The following is a 15,746-nucleotide window of genomic DNA, read 5'->3' on the forward strand; positions in this document are numbered from 1 at the left end:
ACAGCAAGTGAAGTCAGAGCATTTCATGACAACAGAGTTTATGTTGAATTCATAGAGACAGAGAAACCCCAAAGAATTAATTAATTGTGTCAGGAAACAATATTTCTGAAAATAATCTTTTATAGCGGATTAAAACACACATTCTTTGGAACTGTGCGACCATCCTTTTAGTCTCTCAATTTTGCTTAAAAATACAGTGATGCTGTAAACCTGTCAGAAATGCCAGTAGTCCACCCAGTGTGTACTGCAGGTAATGCATCATTTATTCATACGTCACTGTGTAGCCTTTAGCCCACAGGACAGGAAATGTGACAGTGATGTACTTCATCCCCAGTGTACTGGTGTAGTGATGCCTGTTGAAATTACATTATAATTTGATTTAGTGGCTGTGTAATACTTTCTCATGTATTACTAAATTTGAATACGTTTATTTCTCTGCTGGTTACACATGTGATAAACAAAATAAACAACTTATATCTATATATAGTTGTTACATCGTGTATTGAGAGTTTTTATATAGAATTACACATTCACATGTGCTTTCTTTAGAAATATATGAAATATATATATATATATATATATTAATGTATTATAATTTCTTACACGTCTCTGTACATCATATTCTATGAGAATACGTAAATAAACAAGAACCACGTAGTGGCCCAAACTACACGGACACTGACGAGGGGGACCGTTACACTTTGTAACAGTATACGAGTAATTAATGAAGCAAACTGACTTTATTGACTTTAAGTTTGTCTGTGCTGGCAAACTCAGGAAACAAATATTGACTTGTCACTACCACAATCTTTAGCGGTTGCTTCACAATTAGATTTTATTTTTAATTATAAGGTTTTCATAAAAGAATTGTACATTAACATGTTTTTTCTAATGTTCTCTTTCTTTAAGGTAATGATTTTTATTCTGATTAAAACAATATGTAACGGTCAGGGCCACCTGCTAGACTGCCCTCGGTGGCCAATAGAAGGCAGAGACTTCCGTAACGGTAATCACGCACAACCAGCAGCCCGAGTCTGATGTTCCTTAAGGGAAGTGCTCCCTCTGCTGGGGGAGGAGAGGAACGTTCCTTGATTAATGGCTGGTTATTTGATTTGTAGTCCGCCACAGAGCATTAGCTCAGGACAGACATTAACCTATTGCAGAATAAAATTAACTTTATAGAACTAAAGACAAACAAACACAGGCATAAGGAATATACATTGGAAAGTGACTATATTTGGTGTGCATCAAATAGAAATGATCAAGCAGTTTATTATTTCAGTGTAAAAAGAGCTACAGCTCTCAGTTTGTTTGGTAGTGAGATAAAATTTAAAAAGTGAGCCTGAACAATTTTATTCACTGCATGTATTAGTACATTTGTTACAATTGGAATCAATTTTAGTATGTGTTAGAATTTTTATTAGATCTAGAATTTGTTTGAAATCAGTCTTATAAGTGTACTATAGATATTTATTTGGGGTATAGATTTGTGTCAAGCTGTTCTATTATACCTTGTTTAGATTGTCTAAAATTACAGGCTGCGTGTACCTCACATGACGAAGCGTACACCATGTATTACTGATATATGAAAGTAGCCTATCACAGATGGTGCTTCATATTTTTGATGGAGATTCTTCCTGGAAATAATTCTACACCACAGAACGGATTTTCTTAAGTGATCCTTCCATTATGTTATGGTTTGTGATTTTCCAACTTGGCTTATTATGTGCTGTTATCTCTCCACTCACTGAAACCCTTGAACTGGGATGCATTTATAATACTTTCAAACTATCTGGGAATTTGTAGGTGAACTATTCTGGTATTTGGGAAAAGAGGATTAACTTGGTATATGTAGCAATCACAGGTTGAAGCAGCAGGTTTCAATAACATTTTGACATGTTTTAAGACCTTGTCTAAAACAGATCAGCCTTGATTTTGAGATTGATTCTGAGTGTGGTCCAGGGTTCTGAGTGTGCTTCAGGGCTGGACTCTGAGGAGTCTTACGGAACCACGTCGGACTACCGGGACTGGTACAATGAAGTCCAGTATTTGGAGTCGGAGTCCGCAGGGTCCTACTACCCTTCCATGGACTACAAAGAGGGCTACATGGATTATGAAAGGAATGAGTACAGCGACGTTAGTCTGCCGTAAGACTCTGAGTTCAACTGCGGGAAGGATCCTTCGATGGAGGTGGAGGAGGTCCTTTATGGAGACGCTCCCTTGGACAGCGACACAACGTCTGCAGACTACCAGCACGACGGGCCTCTGGTACTCAAGCTTCCGTCCAAGGCTCCGCCCAGGGCACGCCGCTCTGAGGCATGCAAGATGCCTCATGTGACTTTCAGAGAGGTGTCGTCGTTGTCCGAGGAGGAACCTCCCGGAGACAGGCAAAGTAGCTGGTGCGCCTCCTGAAATGAGTGCGCAGAAGTCACCGCCCCCTAAATCGGCGAGGGGCGATCTCCCACAGGCAGATTGGACTTCAGCCCAGCCGACGACTGGGGAACAGGCTGGGGTTCTTGCCGGCTTCCCTGGACTCTCTAGCAATCCTCGATGTAGTTTAATACGTGTCCCTGTCACTGTGTCTGTCCCCATCACATTGTCTGTGCCAATCACTTTGTCCCCCTTTGTGTCAGTGCCTGTACCGGTCAGTATGTCTGTTCCCGTGTCTGTTGTTGTCCTGGTACATCTCCTCCGCTCCTCTGTCCTGTTCGCGCTGGACTGTATCGGGTCGCTCAGTCCTCTGGCTTCGCCATTTGGCGTTGTTTTCGGGGCTGTAGCCCGATAGGCTGGCACGTTGCTGGCAAGTCGCGCCATTTGGGAGGGGCTCTGTCACGGTATGGCCCATCCTCCAAAACATCTCCCCGTGTGTGTTTGTGGGTGTGTCTGCATGTTTGTCCATGTGTCCACACCCTCCCTCTGTTCCACACCTGATCCTTCTTATGTGCCATAAAAATCTATCGTTTACGTGTTACTGTCAGTCTTTAACAATGATAGCGTGTGTGCTGTGTCTCCTGTGTTTTATGTGTTAATAACCATACACTGCAGATTAAAATTTGAGAACAACACACAATTTCCTTAATGTCAAGGTCACTGTGAAGTGCTATTTAACTTATTTAATGTTGTAATTCTTACTTTGTACTATATATAGCTAGACAAACAATTTCACTCAAAATGTCACATTTTGCATTTACTTCATGACATGCTCTAGTAAAAAGTGTTACATTTCCTTCCAAAAAGTGATTTTTTTGGTTTTAATATATTGAGGCATTTTATTTAACAAAATTCTATTTTGAACAATTTTTTTTTACTGATGCATGCTTTCCAAAACAGTGAATTCTTCTTCTTTGATTTTACTTAACATATACACTGCAGTAATTATTTTTTCAAGTCTTAACATGAAACCAAATTTTAAGATTAAATAAAAGATGTAAAATTTTAGGATTTAAAATAGCTGGCCAGTAGGTATAAGCATTTTCTATAACTAGTAAAATTGCTTTGGCCTCTGTCAAGATTTTTAGTTTTATTTATTTATTTATTTTTAGAGGGAGGGGTATCTCGTCAGCTTTAGTGTGTGCGCATGTTTGTGTGAGTGCATGTGTATGTGGGAAGGTGTGTCTAAGTGTGACAGAAATATGGTTAACTAAACAGTTTGCATTGCCTAACAGGCAGAGAATTTCACTCTGGCATGCTCTACTTCCTCTTGTTGATTAAGAGCCATTGGCGGTTGGACAGTAGAGTAGAGAGGTACTTCCTGTGAGTGGGAGTGTGTGAAATTAATGTTGGAGTAGAGAATGTCGTCATTTGTGGGGTCAGAGGGCATGTCTAGGGCTGAGACGTTATCATATACAGGAATAGAATCACGCTGAAAGAAAGAGAGAGGGAGATGAATTTCGACATGGTGATTAATGATTTTTGTAGTTAATAATCAAAATACAGGCTGAACTCTGTTACTTTGGTCATTGGACCCTTTATGGAAAACTTTGCAGGGATTTTGAGTTGGACTGAAATCTCAATCCTCTGTCGACTCTTCTTCAAACTCACTTTTGCGCTGGTCTCCTCACTCCTGCTGCTGACAGCTGCGGTTCACCCCCTGGTGGTGAGCCACAGTATTAACAGCACCAGGCTCAATAGCTTCTGTGTTAATCAAACTCTAGTTAAAATGATTTGTGTTAAAACCTGGTTGACATCACTGGCATGATAATTATGTGGTTTAAATCATATGTCACTGACAGACAGCAATTTACCTCCTTTGGTGGGTTAGTCATACCCATCAATCCGATGTCATGGTGTTCTTAAGGCCTAAATACTTGGTCCTCTACTTTTTATTAATTATTCTCCACCTTGGCAACATTACTAGACAACATGGTCTCCAGTTTCACTACTGTATGCATTATATGCAATTTTCTGCTCATCCAGTCCCCTCATACAGGCTGCCTCCTCTCAGCCTAGTTGATTGCCTGACTGATATTTTCTTCCAACCACCAGCTTGCTGTCTGAGTGATGTAATTACTATGCCTTTGCAACTCTACTTTTTTCTTTTTTTTTAACAATTACTGAATAACATCTCATGTTTTAAAATTTTCTTGCATCTTCAATTTGTTTTTTTGTTTGTTTGTTTTTTTAATTTATTTATTGATTTACTTCAGTCTAATTGTCATTGTTTATTGTCTTTGCTCGTTTGTATAGTGATCTTGGGGACTGGGTAGTAAACAGCCTACAGCATTGGCAGGGTGTGTAATATCAATGTGGCTTCAGCTTCTTACCTCATCCATAGACAGACAGCAATGAGAGTCAGAAACAAAACTCCCGTGACTCCAGAAACTGCGTATGTCCCAGCTGGGTTCCCTGCATCAGGAAGGAGAGGGCAGCATGTTACACAGACGTGTGAACAGTCACAGAAGTCTTGCTGTATGACCTCATCAAACTGACACTGGAAGTGCAAGATAGTTGTCTCACTTTCTTTAATCACCATGTAGACAATAAGGCAGTGAATTCAACCCAGACTGTACCTGAAGTAAATGACCATTCTGATGAGTTAGATGATCCAAATCGATTCTGCACCACACAGTAGAAAAGTCCACTTGTTCCTGTAGCTATAGTTAAATTGGTGCCATTTCCAAACAGTAAGACATCACTTCCTGTCTTCTTATACCAGGAGTAATTACTGACGGGGTTGGAGTCACTGTAGCACAGCAGTGTCACCGAGTCACCAGACACACGGTCAGTAACAGACGGGACTCTGGGAGGGTCTGAGCAGGAGAGCAAGAATTGAAATAATACATTTAATGTCTTTTTATTTTGACTGTTCATGTTTGAAAGTGGTCCATATCAGCCATCTATGGAAATATTTCAGAAAACAGTAACATTCAGTGCACAACCGGCATGAACACAATAACTTTAAAGAGTGATATTTATAAGACTATCATTAAAATGAATAAAACAGTTGCATAGCCACAGTGTAATGCTTCATTTGCTGCTGACTGTTCATCAGCTCACTGTTCATGGACTGTGGATGTGGGACCACCTGTTCTGTGTGTATACACATCACTTTAGGACACATTCTTAACACATCTCACAATAGTGAACCTACATAACACATCCAGAAGGATGGTGGTGGAGTTGTGCTGTCCCAGCTGGTTGTGAGCGGTGCAGTAGTAGAGTCCACTGTGCTGGGAGCTGATGTTGGAGATGCTGTAATTCTGGTCTGTTGGCAGCAGTGTGTCTGCAGCTGCTCTCTGCTTAAACCAGGAGTAGGTGAGAACAGGAGGGTTTGAATCACTGCTGCAGGTCAGAGTCACTGAATCTCCCTCCACTCTCTCTCCAGAGGAAACCATCAATGCTCTGGTGTTTCTAGGGGCATCTGAACACAAACACACACTGTTAACATTAAAACTAAACTCTCATACACAGTTTGGTTAAGAGATTCTTATAAATTCAGAAGTTATAGTTGATAACTGTGAAACTACAACAAAGAGCATCATCATCATCATGAGCTGTAGTAGTAAGTATTGATTGTAGTGATGTTTCTGGTTTATGATTAACTGACTTTATTAAATGCATCAAGACATCATGATTTTCATATGTAAATTCTCCACTCACACACAGGAGGAGAGCGGAGGTTCTCATGGCCTTCAGTAGCACAGCTATAACTGACTACATCCCTGACTGCAGATACAGAGCAGGAGACAGATGTGCAGTGAGACAGACGCTGTCCGTTCTTGTACCAGATGTAGGTGGGGTTGTAGGGCAGAGTGCAGGTGGAGCTGCAGCTCAGTGTTACTGTCTGTCCCTCTGATCCTGGGACTGCTGGAGAGTCCACATTCACCTTCAGGCCTGTATGGGAGACTCTCATAAGTGTTTTCAGGGCTCAACACACAGATGGTGAACCATGTGACACTGCCAGACACAGAACACTTATCTTACCTGTGACAGAGAGAGACACACCAGCAGAGCTGTCTGTGTGTATCATGTAGGGGGCTTTAAATCGGAGGAGATATTCTGTTGAGTCACTCTCTGTGAGATGTTTCAGGCTTAGTATGTTCACATTAGCTCTGTGACTGAAAACCTCCACTCGGTCATCAGCATGACTCAGCTCTTTGACCTGTGGGTGGAGTTTGGCGTACCAGGCAGGTTGGGGGGTGGGCTGCTGATCCGGGAAGGTGTAGTAACCGTGTATGTCCACTGATGAACCAATCAGAGCACAGATGCTCTGGGTGACGTAAGTTACACTCCAGCAGCTGTCCTTTCCATAAACACCTGTAACACATAAACTGAGTAAATCATAGCTGAACAAACAGACTACCAGTTCTTTTAAAGTCAGTTGTATATAATCAGAAGCTGGGCGACAAGACTTGTCTTGTGTCACTTGTCTTGTTCTCTGGGAAGTTGTGCCAAGTTTCCAGTGGGCCCTTTCATGAATGACCTGTTTTTAAAAAGGGCAAGTAATGTCAGTATAGTTTGTGCATATTTATACAATTACATAGCAGGCTTTATTGTGTTCCTAAGTGTCTGCATGAACACTACTTATAAGTGCAGTTACAGTATAGGCCCCTCCTTTACGCCCTCATCCATGTGATGCCTCTCGCCATGTTTGATGTGTTGTTGTCCTCGGTTAACGTGTCACCGTGTGTGTTGTGTTTACACTCCTTTCCTCACATGTTGCCATGTCCCCCTTTATTACTCATTAGTGTGTCTCCAGCCTCCCCTGTTCCTCATTTCCATCCCTGTGAATATTCTTTCTGTTTCCAGTTTTTATTTACTAAGTAATTTACTGTTTATTTACTAGGTTTTATTACCAGTTATGATTTACTATATGGATGATGATCAATGTGTAAAGGCTTTAGCATTTGGATGGTCCTCTTATTTTTACTTTTACTTTTATTCTTTTACTTAAATTTTTGCCATTAAAAGACTTTTGTGTCTTTGTTTGGTTGTTTGGTTGTTTTGAGACTCACGCCTGCATCCTGTCACAGTAAGAGTCTAATAAAAAATGTAACACTTGCTCTTTGGTCAAAACCAGGCCACCCATGAAGGAGGCCAACAGAGGTTATTATTATTATTATTATTATTATTATTATTATTATTATTATTATTATTATTAGTTGCATTTATATAGCACCTTTCTCAAACTCAAGGTTGCTTTACAAATATTGCTTTTTTTTTTTCTTTTTTTTACCAAGAACAGCAGTGGTTGATTAAAACTTCCAACTGCCAATAATATGTATGTAAACATAAACACAGTGGACTTAAAAATTAAACGCAGTGATTTATGGAAAAACGAAAAAAAAATTTTTTTCAAAAAATACCTTAAACACTGAAAACTCTTAAATTGAAATATATCTAAAAATGCTGTAGTTGTCTCATGTCTTAGCCATATGTGACTCAGCATGAGTTCACTGTAATCTAGTAGAAGTTGCCAGTGACACAGAGTGAGTGCAGTTTAAAGTGAGGACAAGAGCAAGAGACAATGAGAACACAAACAAAACACACTAATGTAGTACTGCTGAACCAGCTAGCCAGTGCCCAGAAATGTATAGAGCCCTCAACTGTGAAAGGTGCTTCCCAGCTACTTATAAACATGTAGGCAGAACCAGCAGCAAAAAACAGCAAAAACAAACAACAATCAAACAAAAAACTTTTTATCTCATAGAAGCTGCCAGTGAGATGCGGATAGAATGATGAGAGTTTAAAGTGAGGATCTTACAGACAGCAGGAGAGCAGAGCTCCTCATATCCTCTTACAGCACAGGTGTAGCTGCCTGCATCCTCACTACTGTCATACACATACATTCCATTAGTGTTCTGGTTATATACAGGGTGTCCATTCCTGTAACAGATGTAGGTGGGGTTGTTGGGCAGCATGCAGGTGGAGCTGCAGGTCAGTTTGATATTCCCTCTATATGTGTTTGACATCATAACCTTCAGATCTGCAAATCATTTTAAGAAAGAAGCTTTGGTGTTAATTTTATAAATAGCATATTTTTATAGTTAACTAGTCTTATGTGATTACCTGTGACAGACAGAGATACTCCAGGATCACCAGTGTATGGACCCCAAGGACCATCAGTGTGGAATCTGAACCTGTATGTGTGAGCGTCACTCTCTCTCTCTCTCTCTCTCAGGTGAGTGATTGTCATACTACAGTCATTCCGGGAGCTCTGTCTATACTGCACTCTCCCCTCATACTCCTCTTCCTCTCTCACATCCACAGCTTCAACACCAACCTGCTGCACTTTAATAAACCAGAATGATTCTGTCACCGTTTGTCCTCCAGGGTATTTATAAGAGTAGGATAGATCAACATTTGAGCCTTTCAGAGCACACAAGTGTATGTCACACCCTAAAACACCTGAAACACAGATACAGTCACATTCAGGAAAAAATAAATTCTGGTAATTCATAAAACATGAATGAATATTAATAATTAATATGTTAGCTTTTAATATTAATATTTGCTTTTAAACCAAGCCAGATAAATGCAGAAGAAATCTGCATAATATTTATCCATCATGTATATATACTCACTGAACTCAATTTTAGAAACACCTGCCTATAAATATCCACCAGGACATCCCATTGTTTCAGGCAGTCTATTCCTAACAGAGCCTCTCTCTCAATATGGAGTTAGTTTACCAGTTACCTTCCTTCCTTAAAGATACTACTGATTTCCTCATTAAATGGAATGAACTTTACAACATTAGTCAAGATGATTTATTATGTACCATGGATGTATCAAGTGTGATACTAGAATTCTTAGTATAACTCACACAAGAAATTTGACCAAAAAAAAAAAAAAAAGTTATGTTCTGTAACAAATGTTATTTACAGATTCAAGTTCTCTGGGATAACTGGTTTCCCCAAATTGTGAATATATATATATATTTGAACATTATTATACATATTTCAGTAATGTTTTTTCACAGTACGAGGAGTAAATGAGGAGTGAGTTTCCTTGCTCTTATGAACACATGGCCCCTCTAACATAGCCACTGGCCCCAGCCTGGCCCCCCATTTCAAAGAGTATAGAATTTCAACTGAACCCTCCCTCTTTCTGTTTCAAAAGAGCCCCTAATCTAAAAGACCCTTTAATTTGGGCGCAGTTACCTAAACAATCTACGTCTCTTCCTTTGAAGGAAGTTGATAGTAACTTTAAATGTTTTCATTTATTTATTGATGTGAATACAATTATGAAAACTTTGTTTTATCCTCTTCCTTGAACTCTATATACATAATATAGGTAATTCACCTTTTACTACACTGTAGATATTAATTTGTTACATGGATACTGACATCAAATACTTGTGACATTTTGATGAAGTATCCAAGGGAGAGGCCTCTTTTCTGCATATAAGTGGGATGAGATGTTAGAAACACGCTGATGAAGACCTAAGGGCTGAAACGTTCATGTCTTTGAAACTGTGTCTTCAGTCACTTAAACTATTGCATTATATAAGAGTGCTGTCCAACCACATTCAATCATTAATTTCTTCCATGGATCCATCCTGTCAGAAATATTTCTTCAAAGAGTAAAGGGAGTGGCCTGTTTAATTAATTCTTCTTAGTGTACACTCAGAGTTTTTGTATAGCCAAACTGTGGTGATGCACATGTAAAACAGCAACACAGCTGTGTCTTATAAACTTGTACCAATAAAGCACCTACAATCATAAGTACATTTATGTCCATCAGTATTCAGTATTAGTCTGACTAAGATCCGACTGTAAGACACGCTTGCTTAGTAAGTTCAGACTATGCTGCTGTGAGTGTAGATGGTACAGTGAAGGGACTGGTGTTTGCTCAGCTCTTGTAAATGGTTCTGTCCAGTTTCTTACATGTACACTATTGTAAATGTAATCAGTATCACTGCTCTGTTTCTGAGTGTATCAGTGACAGAGAGTCAGGTGAATTCTCTCATCATGAAATATCACACACTCTCATGTCAGATCTGACCAGACTGGATTGGAAGGGATCAAGTGACTGAATAATTACTAATTGAATAATATCCGTTGTATAAAAAGAATAAAACACATGTGGCATGCAAATATGTAGAGTAAAATGGATTGTGCAAATATGTCAAATATTGAATAATACTGAAGTTCAGAGTTAGTCTTGAGATTTAGTTCAAATCCAACACTTACACACTGCAGGAGAGTGCTGTCTGCTGCCATACACACTACAGGAGTAGCTGCCCTCATCAGATACACTGGTGGAGTGGAGCATAATGGAGGCATCATTTCTATATGACCTGTACTGTCCATTCCTGTACCAGTAGTGCTGAGGGGTCTTACTGAAGCTGCAGGTGGAGCTACAGGTGAGTTTCACCTCTCTCTGTCCTACAGTCTCAGGATTCACCTTCAGGTCTACACACACATCACATCATGCACATCAGAATGTTTTCTGTGTGAGAAAAACATGGTGTGCATGTGTATGGAACAGAGAAAGTGTAGATATGGATGTGTGGGAGAGAAAGAGATACATTTTGTAAGTGTCCATAAACTACCTATGGTTATACAAAATTGTTCCTACTAAGTTAACAAGTATGGTTCAGTGTGAAAATCTGAGTTCTAAAATTCAAAATTAGTTAATTATAGACTTAAATGTCTTTACTGTTAGGGACACTAATTTGTACAAACAGTAAAATCAGTTGGTCAGAGACCCAGTCACAAATGTGGTAATATTGAAAACTTTGTAATGTCCTCTTTAAAGCAGCACAGAGTTTAAAGTGCAGTGTTTTTGTTATGGGAAAGTCTGTTAAAAGTAGAAATCCACCAGAGTGACAATAATGAAGTGTGAAATATGTAAGTCCCCATGTCCCAACAATGTATAATGTGTGTATGGCAGTGTAGGTGTGTGTGTGTGTGTGTGTGTGTGTGTGTGTGTGTGTGTGAGAGAGAGAGAGAGTGTGTGTGTGTTCTATGTTTTAAGTTTGTTATTACCTGTAACAGTGAGAGTAACTCCAGATGAAGCAGATATCCATTAATTCCTCCATGTTCTAAATCTGAAGTTATAAACTCCAGAGTCACTTACATTCACGTTGTTCATTGTCAGTGTACAGTCATTCCACCGTGTGCTTATAGAAACTCGTCCTAAGTATTGAGGGTCTTTACTCAGGTCTTGTGGTTCTCCATCAGATCTCTGGACCTGATACCACTCTCTCGCTCTGACACTGGAGGAACTAGATGTATATTTGCAGGGGATTTTTACTGTAGATCCATTAGGAGCACAGAGGCTCCGAGAGGAGAGAGCTACACTGTGCTGAGACTGAGTTTCTGGCAAACACACACACACAAATGTACGCACACATGCGCACACACACACACACACACACACGCACACACACACACACACACACACACACACACATAGGTGCATGAAGTTATTATAAATTGTTTGCAGTTCAAGTAACTCCATATATTTTTGTTATATCCAACTCTTACCAAGTGTGTAAAATGTTTTGAAGTTTCTGATCTGTAATATAACCATAGTACACATTCAAATCTTTGCCATCCCATTTAAGTTACTACAAATGGATTACAAAGCAGTATCATGAATACACATAAAACAGAGTAGAAAATAAGAAAAAAAATCTAAAGTTTACCTGCCAGTAACACGAGGATTGCTGCTATAATAATATTTCTTGATGTTCAGAAAGACATGGTGACATCACTGTTCATGAAGAACCGATACTTGAAGCTCCAGTAAGTCGTGACTTTAGGCTAAATGTTTCTGATAAATGATCAGAGAAAAAGCCTTAAGAATAAGAAGAATAAGCAGCCTGTGCTACTGTCTTGTGTTCCTGAGTATAACGGCCGTGACCTCAGTCCCGCTCCTCCTCACCCATCCTACACTGGGAAGATGTTGTGATCTTGGTTACTGTCAAACAGCAAAGACACGGAAGGTGTGTTGTGCATTTAGCGCAGCGTTCTGTCATCATACCTCCCCCCTTTATCTTATAATGTCTTCCTTTTTCTGGACTCAAGATTCTTAAAAATGCAGAAAACTGCTCTCAAAAGCTCAGACTGTTGAGACTCCCGAGCTTTTTCGGTCCCCTGAATCCTTCTGATAGTCACCAGGTATTCTGATTTGATGACATCTTACTTCACCTGACTTTACACACACCGACCAATTTGATGCCATCTTAATATGTGCAGGTCCATGTTAGTATTGCCTAGGGTAGAATGTGGGCTGGTGTACGTAGATTTTAGGGTTGTACATTTTAATCAGTCAAGAATGTTGTGCAACAGTCTAGGATTCTTGGAATTGGTCCAGTTTATGACCCTGTTTGCTTATGCAGGATTTTCATTTGAAGGTAGTGACAACAGTATTTGAAGTTAATGTCATGTCAACTCCATGTACCAAACTCCTTATTCTACTATGCCAAGGTAAATACAATTTACCAATCCCCCCCCCCCCCACACACATACACTATTCATTAGATGTCTTTTCCCAAAATGTCTGAGCAGAAAATACCACTATATGTGACTGGATATTTGTGTGCTGTAACTGTCTTTAAAAAACTGTTTAGAAACATATTTTGCTGAGCATGTCAGTAACATATGAATATGTAAAATTTTGACTGTTCATTGAAATTTCCCTTAACATGATGATAAACTATGCATGTGTTCAGCTGAATTTTTACTTAAAGTATTATTTAAATGTATTTCAATTTAAAGTATAATTTACATTTATTTAAAATATTTAAAATACTTTATTCCATTCTTTCTGTTTTTCCATAATTTGACTTGATGATTTCCTTGATAAGGCTAAAGATGTGTATGTCTTTTCTTTTTATATGTTGTCTACACAAGTGTGTGAGAAGACCTAGACATTAAATATATAACAATATCTTTAAGAAAGCCTATATGATCCTACCAGACTCATTTCGCTTTCATTGGATCATCACATTGTCTCCATCTAGTGTCCGATATCTTTAATTGATTCTAGTGTCTAGTTGATGTACTTGATTCCAGGAGCTCCACTAAGGTCTACATAGGTAAAGGTCTTTGTCACTTTTTTTTCTAAATTACTAAACAGTACAAATGCACTATAAAACTAACATTTTATTTTACTATTTACCCATTATACATTTAAGTACCCGCCTACAACAGTACCAATCAACAACAAGTGCAATATTAGTACCAAGCAATACATTTCAAACATTAAAAACCCTGATAACATACTGTTGAATTTAAGACATAATGTATAAACCATACATTTATTTCCAAGTAGTAGCTTACTGTTCTTCCTTGTGCCAGTCTGAGACAGAGCTCATATGAAGTGCATAGATTTAACTGTATACCTAGCAATCCAATGCTACTTGATAACATACTTATTATTACTATTAGCTGCATTTATATAGCGCCTCTCTTAAACTCAAGGCCGCTTTTATAAATATCGTGTTTTTTTATTTTTTAATTTTTTTACATTTTATTTTTACATTTTTTTACACACTCACACACCTGATGAAAAGTGGCAGCCAATTTGCACACAGCATACTCTCAGCACCCTGGGGGACAGTACTGGGTGCAGGGAAAGGTAAGGAGGTTAAAACCAGGACAGAGCACCAACCATCACTGGACATACATGCACACAGTATATACACACACACACACACAAGACAATTTAGAGTATCCAATCAACCTAACCTCCATGTTTTTGGACCTACATTGATTTAGTCAGGAATTTTAATAAACTCTTGAAAAATGAGTATTAGATAAGATGCATAAATAGCTGATAGGTAAAGATGGGCATGGATAAATGATTAAAAAAGAATCACATTACATTTAGTCAAAGTTGCAGTTTCTGACATACTTCTGTCATGCTGGTTACAAAGGAGATGCTGACTGCATCACTGTTATGGCAGAAGCATGTATTTCAGCTTGGCATGTTTCTTAATCTTTGTGCAGTCATTGTAGTCAATTATAAAATGTAGTCATTTCATAATTTATTACAGTAAATTACATATTGGTCTTTTAATAGCCAGTGAGAATCATCCAAATCCCTTCCACTGTAGTATACAGGCCCTACAACACCCATGTCCCTCCTGTCTGTATGGATGCTGTGCTGATTTGCTTAAACACTGGGATTATATGTGTTTCTCAGTGTTGCTCCAGGATCCTGAGCTCCTGCATCTTGCAAATCAAATTATTTTTTTCCATCTTAGGTTAAAAGTTACACTACAGCAGCCACCAGGCCCGGTACCCTCCCCTTAAACCACCCTCTTAAAATGATTTTTTACTGCTAGTGAATTTGAAAACATGAACCAATACTGTGGGCTTGCAGCTTTAGCTAACTACTGATATAATATTAGCCCTCTTCAAACTTGGTGCTTGGCGATCTTATAAAAGAATATGGCTTGTTTGAATGATTGATGACTTCTTCTCAGGTAACAATACTGAAAAACATTTTCCAACAGAAATTCAAAGGCAAAAGTTTTTTTTTTTTAAGACAGTGTTACACTTAATTACCACTGATATAACTGTAACCCTTGATTAACGTTCTGCTCAACTCCGACTGTTCTAAAGGAAAAACATTTTGTGGCAAGGCTAAAGCCACTAGGGGACTGAGCCCTGGATAAAAAAGCCCCAGAGCTCACACTGAGGGTGTTGTGTTTCTCATGTGGAGGGTTTGGGTTTATGGATCTGGCTGTAGGTCTGAGATGGGTCATCAGCTGCTGCAGCTGCCAAAGCCCTTTGGAACATGAAGAGAAACAGCTTTTAGAAGAGCCTGTAAAATGGATTCACACCTTATTATACACTGAGTGATTAATTAGAGTAAGAATGTAATGTCAGTGTCAGTGTAATGACATGATTTGCTCACTGTTGTGGAAGTTTTGTGTCGGCTAAAGTTCACAGGAGCATACTGAACACACTCTTCCTCTGAAGAGTTAGTAGGAAGTCTGGTGGTTGACACTGAAGACCCCTTCTGGGTTTGGGAATGTTGGAAATGAAGGCTTAAGTAGTGAATGTCATTTTGGTCATCTGCTGATGCTTTTCGACTGAGGTTAGTCATGGCCACAGTTGGGATATTTTCATACACATGAGCCGTATCACACTAAGAGTGGAAGAGAGAAAAAGAGAAAGAGAAAGTGAGTGAGGAACAGAGAGCAACAAAAACTGAATCATGTCCCATGATCTCTCAGAGTATCCCCTTGAACATTCTTACCTGGCCATCATCCCCAGAGTTCCTGTGCTCTTCAACTGACCTGGACTTTCTCCTCCTGCTAAGCAACCGACCAATGTAGAGTTAAA

At 39.1% G+C, this 15,746-nt stretch overlaps 1 protein-coding gene across 1 annotated transcript; it reads right to left on the minus strand.

Annotated features, from left to right (window-relative positions):
- Window positions 1-4,057: 4,057 nt before the first annotated feature.
- On the minus strand, window positions 4,058-9,126 carry LOC118240408 (B-cell receptor CD22-like). Its single transcript, XM_081706571.1, has 6 exons — window positions 8,509-9,126; window positions 6,100-6,333; window positions 5,591-5,860; window positions 5,123-5,249; window positions 4,764-4,845; window positions 4,058-4,090 (listed from the first exon to the last, which is right to left on the minus strand). Exons 1-6 carry the CDS (start codon window positions 8,897-8,899, stop codon window positions 4,058-4,060), a joined length of 1,137 nt encoding a protein of 378 aa, XP_081562697.1. The 5' UTR covers window positions 8,900-9,126.
- Window positions 9,127-15,746: the final 6,620 nt, after the last annotated feature.

This window comes from Electrophorus electricus, chromosome 23, assembly GCF_041902795.1.
Source record: "Electrophorus electricus isolate QZ-2024a chromosome 23, ASM4190279v1, whole genome shotgun sequence".
In the NCBI taxonomy this organism is placed as follows: domain Eukaryota; kingdom Metazoa; phylum Chordata; class Actinopteri; order Gymnotiformes; family Gymnotidae; genus Electrophorus; species Electrophorus electricus.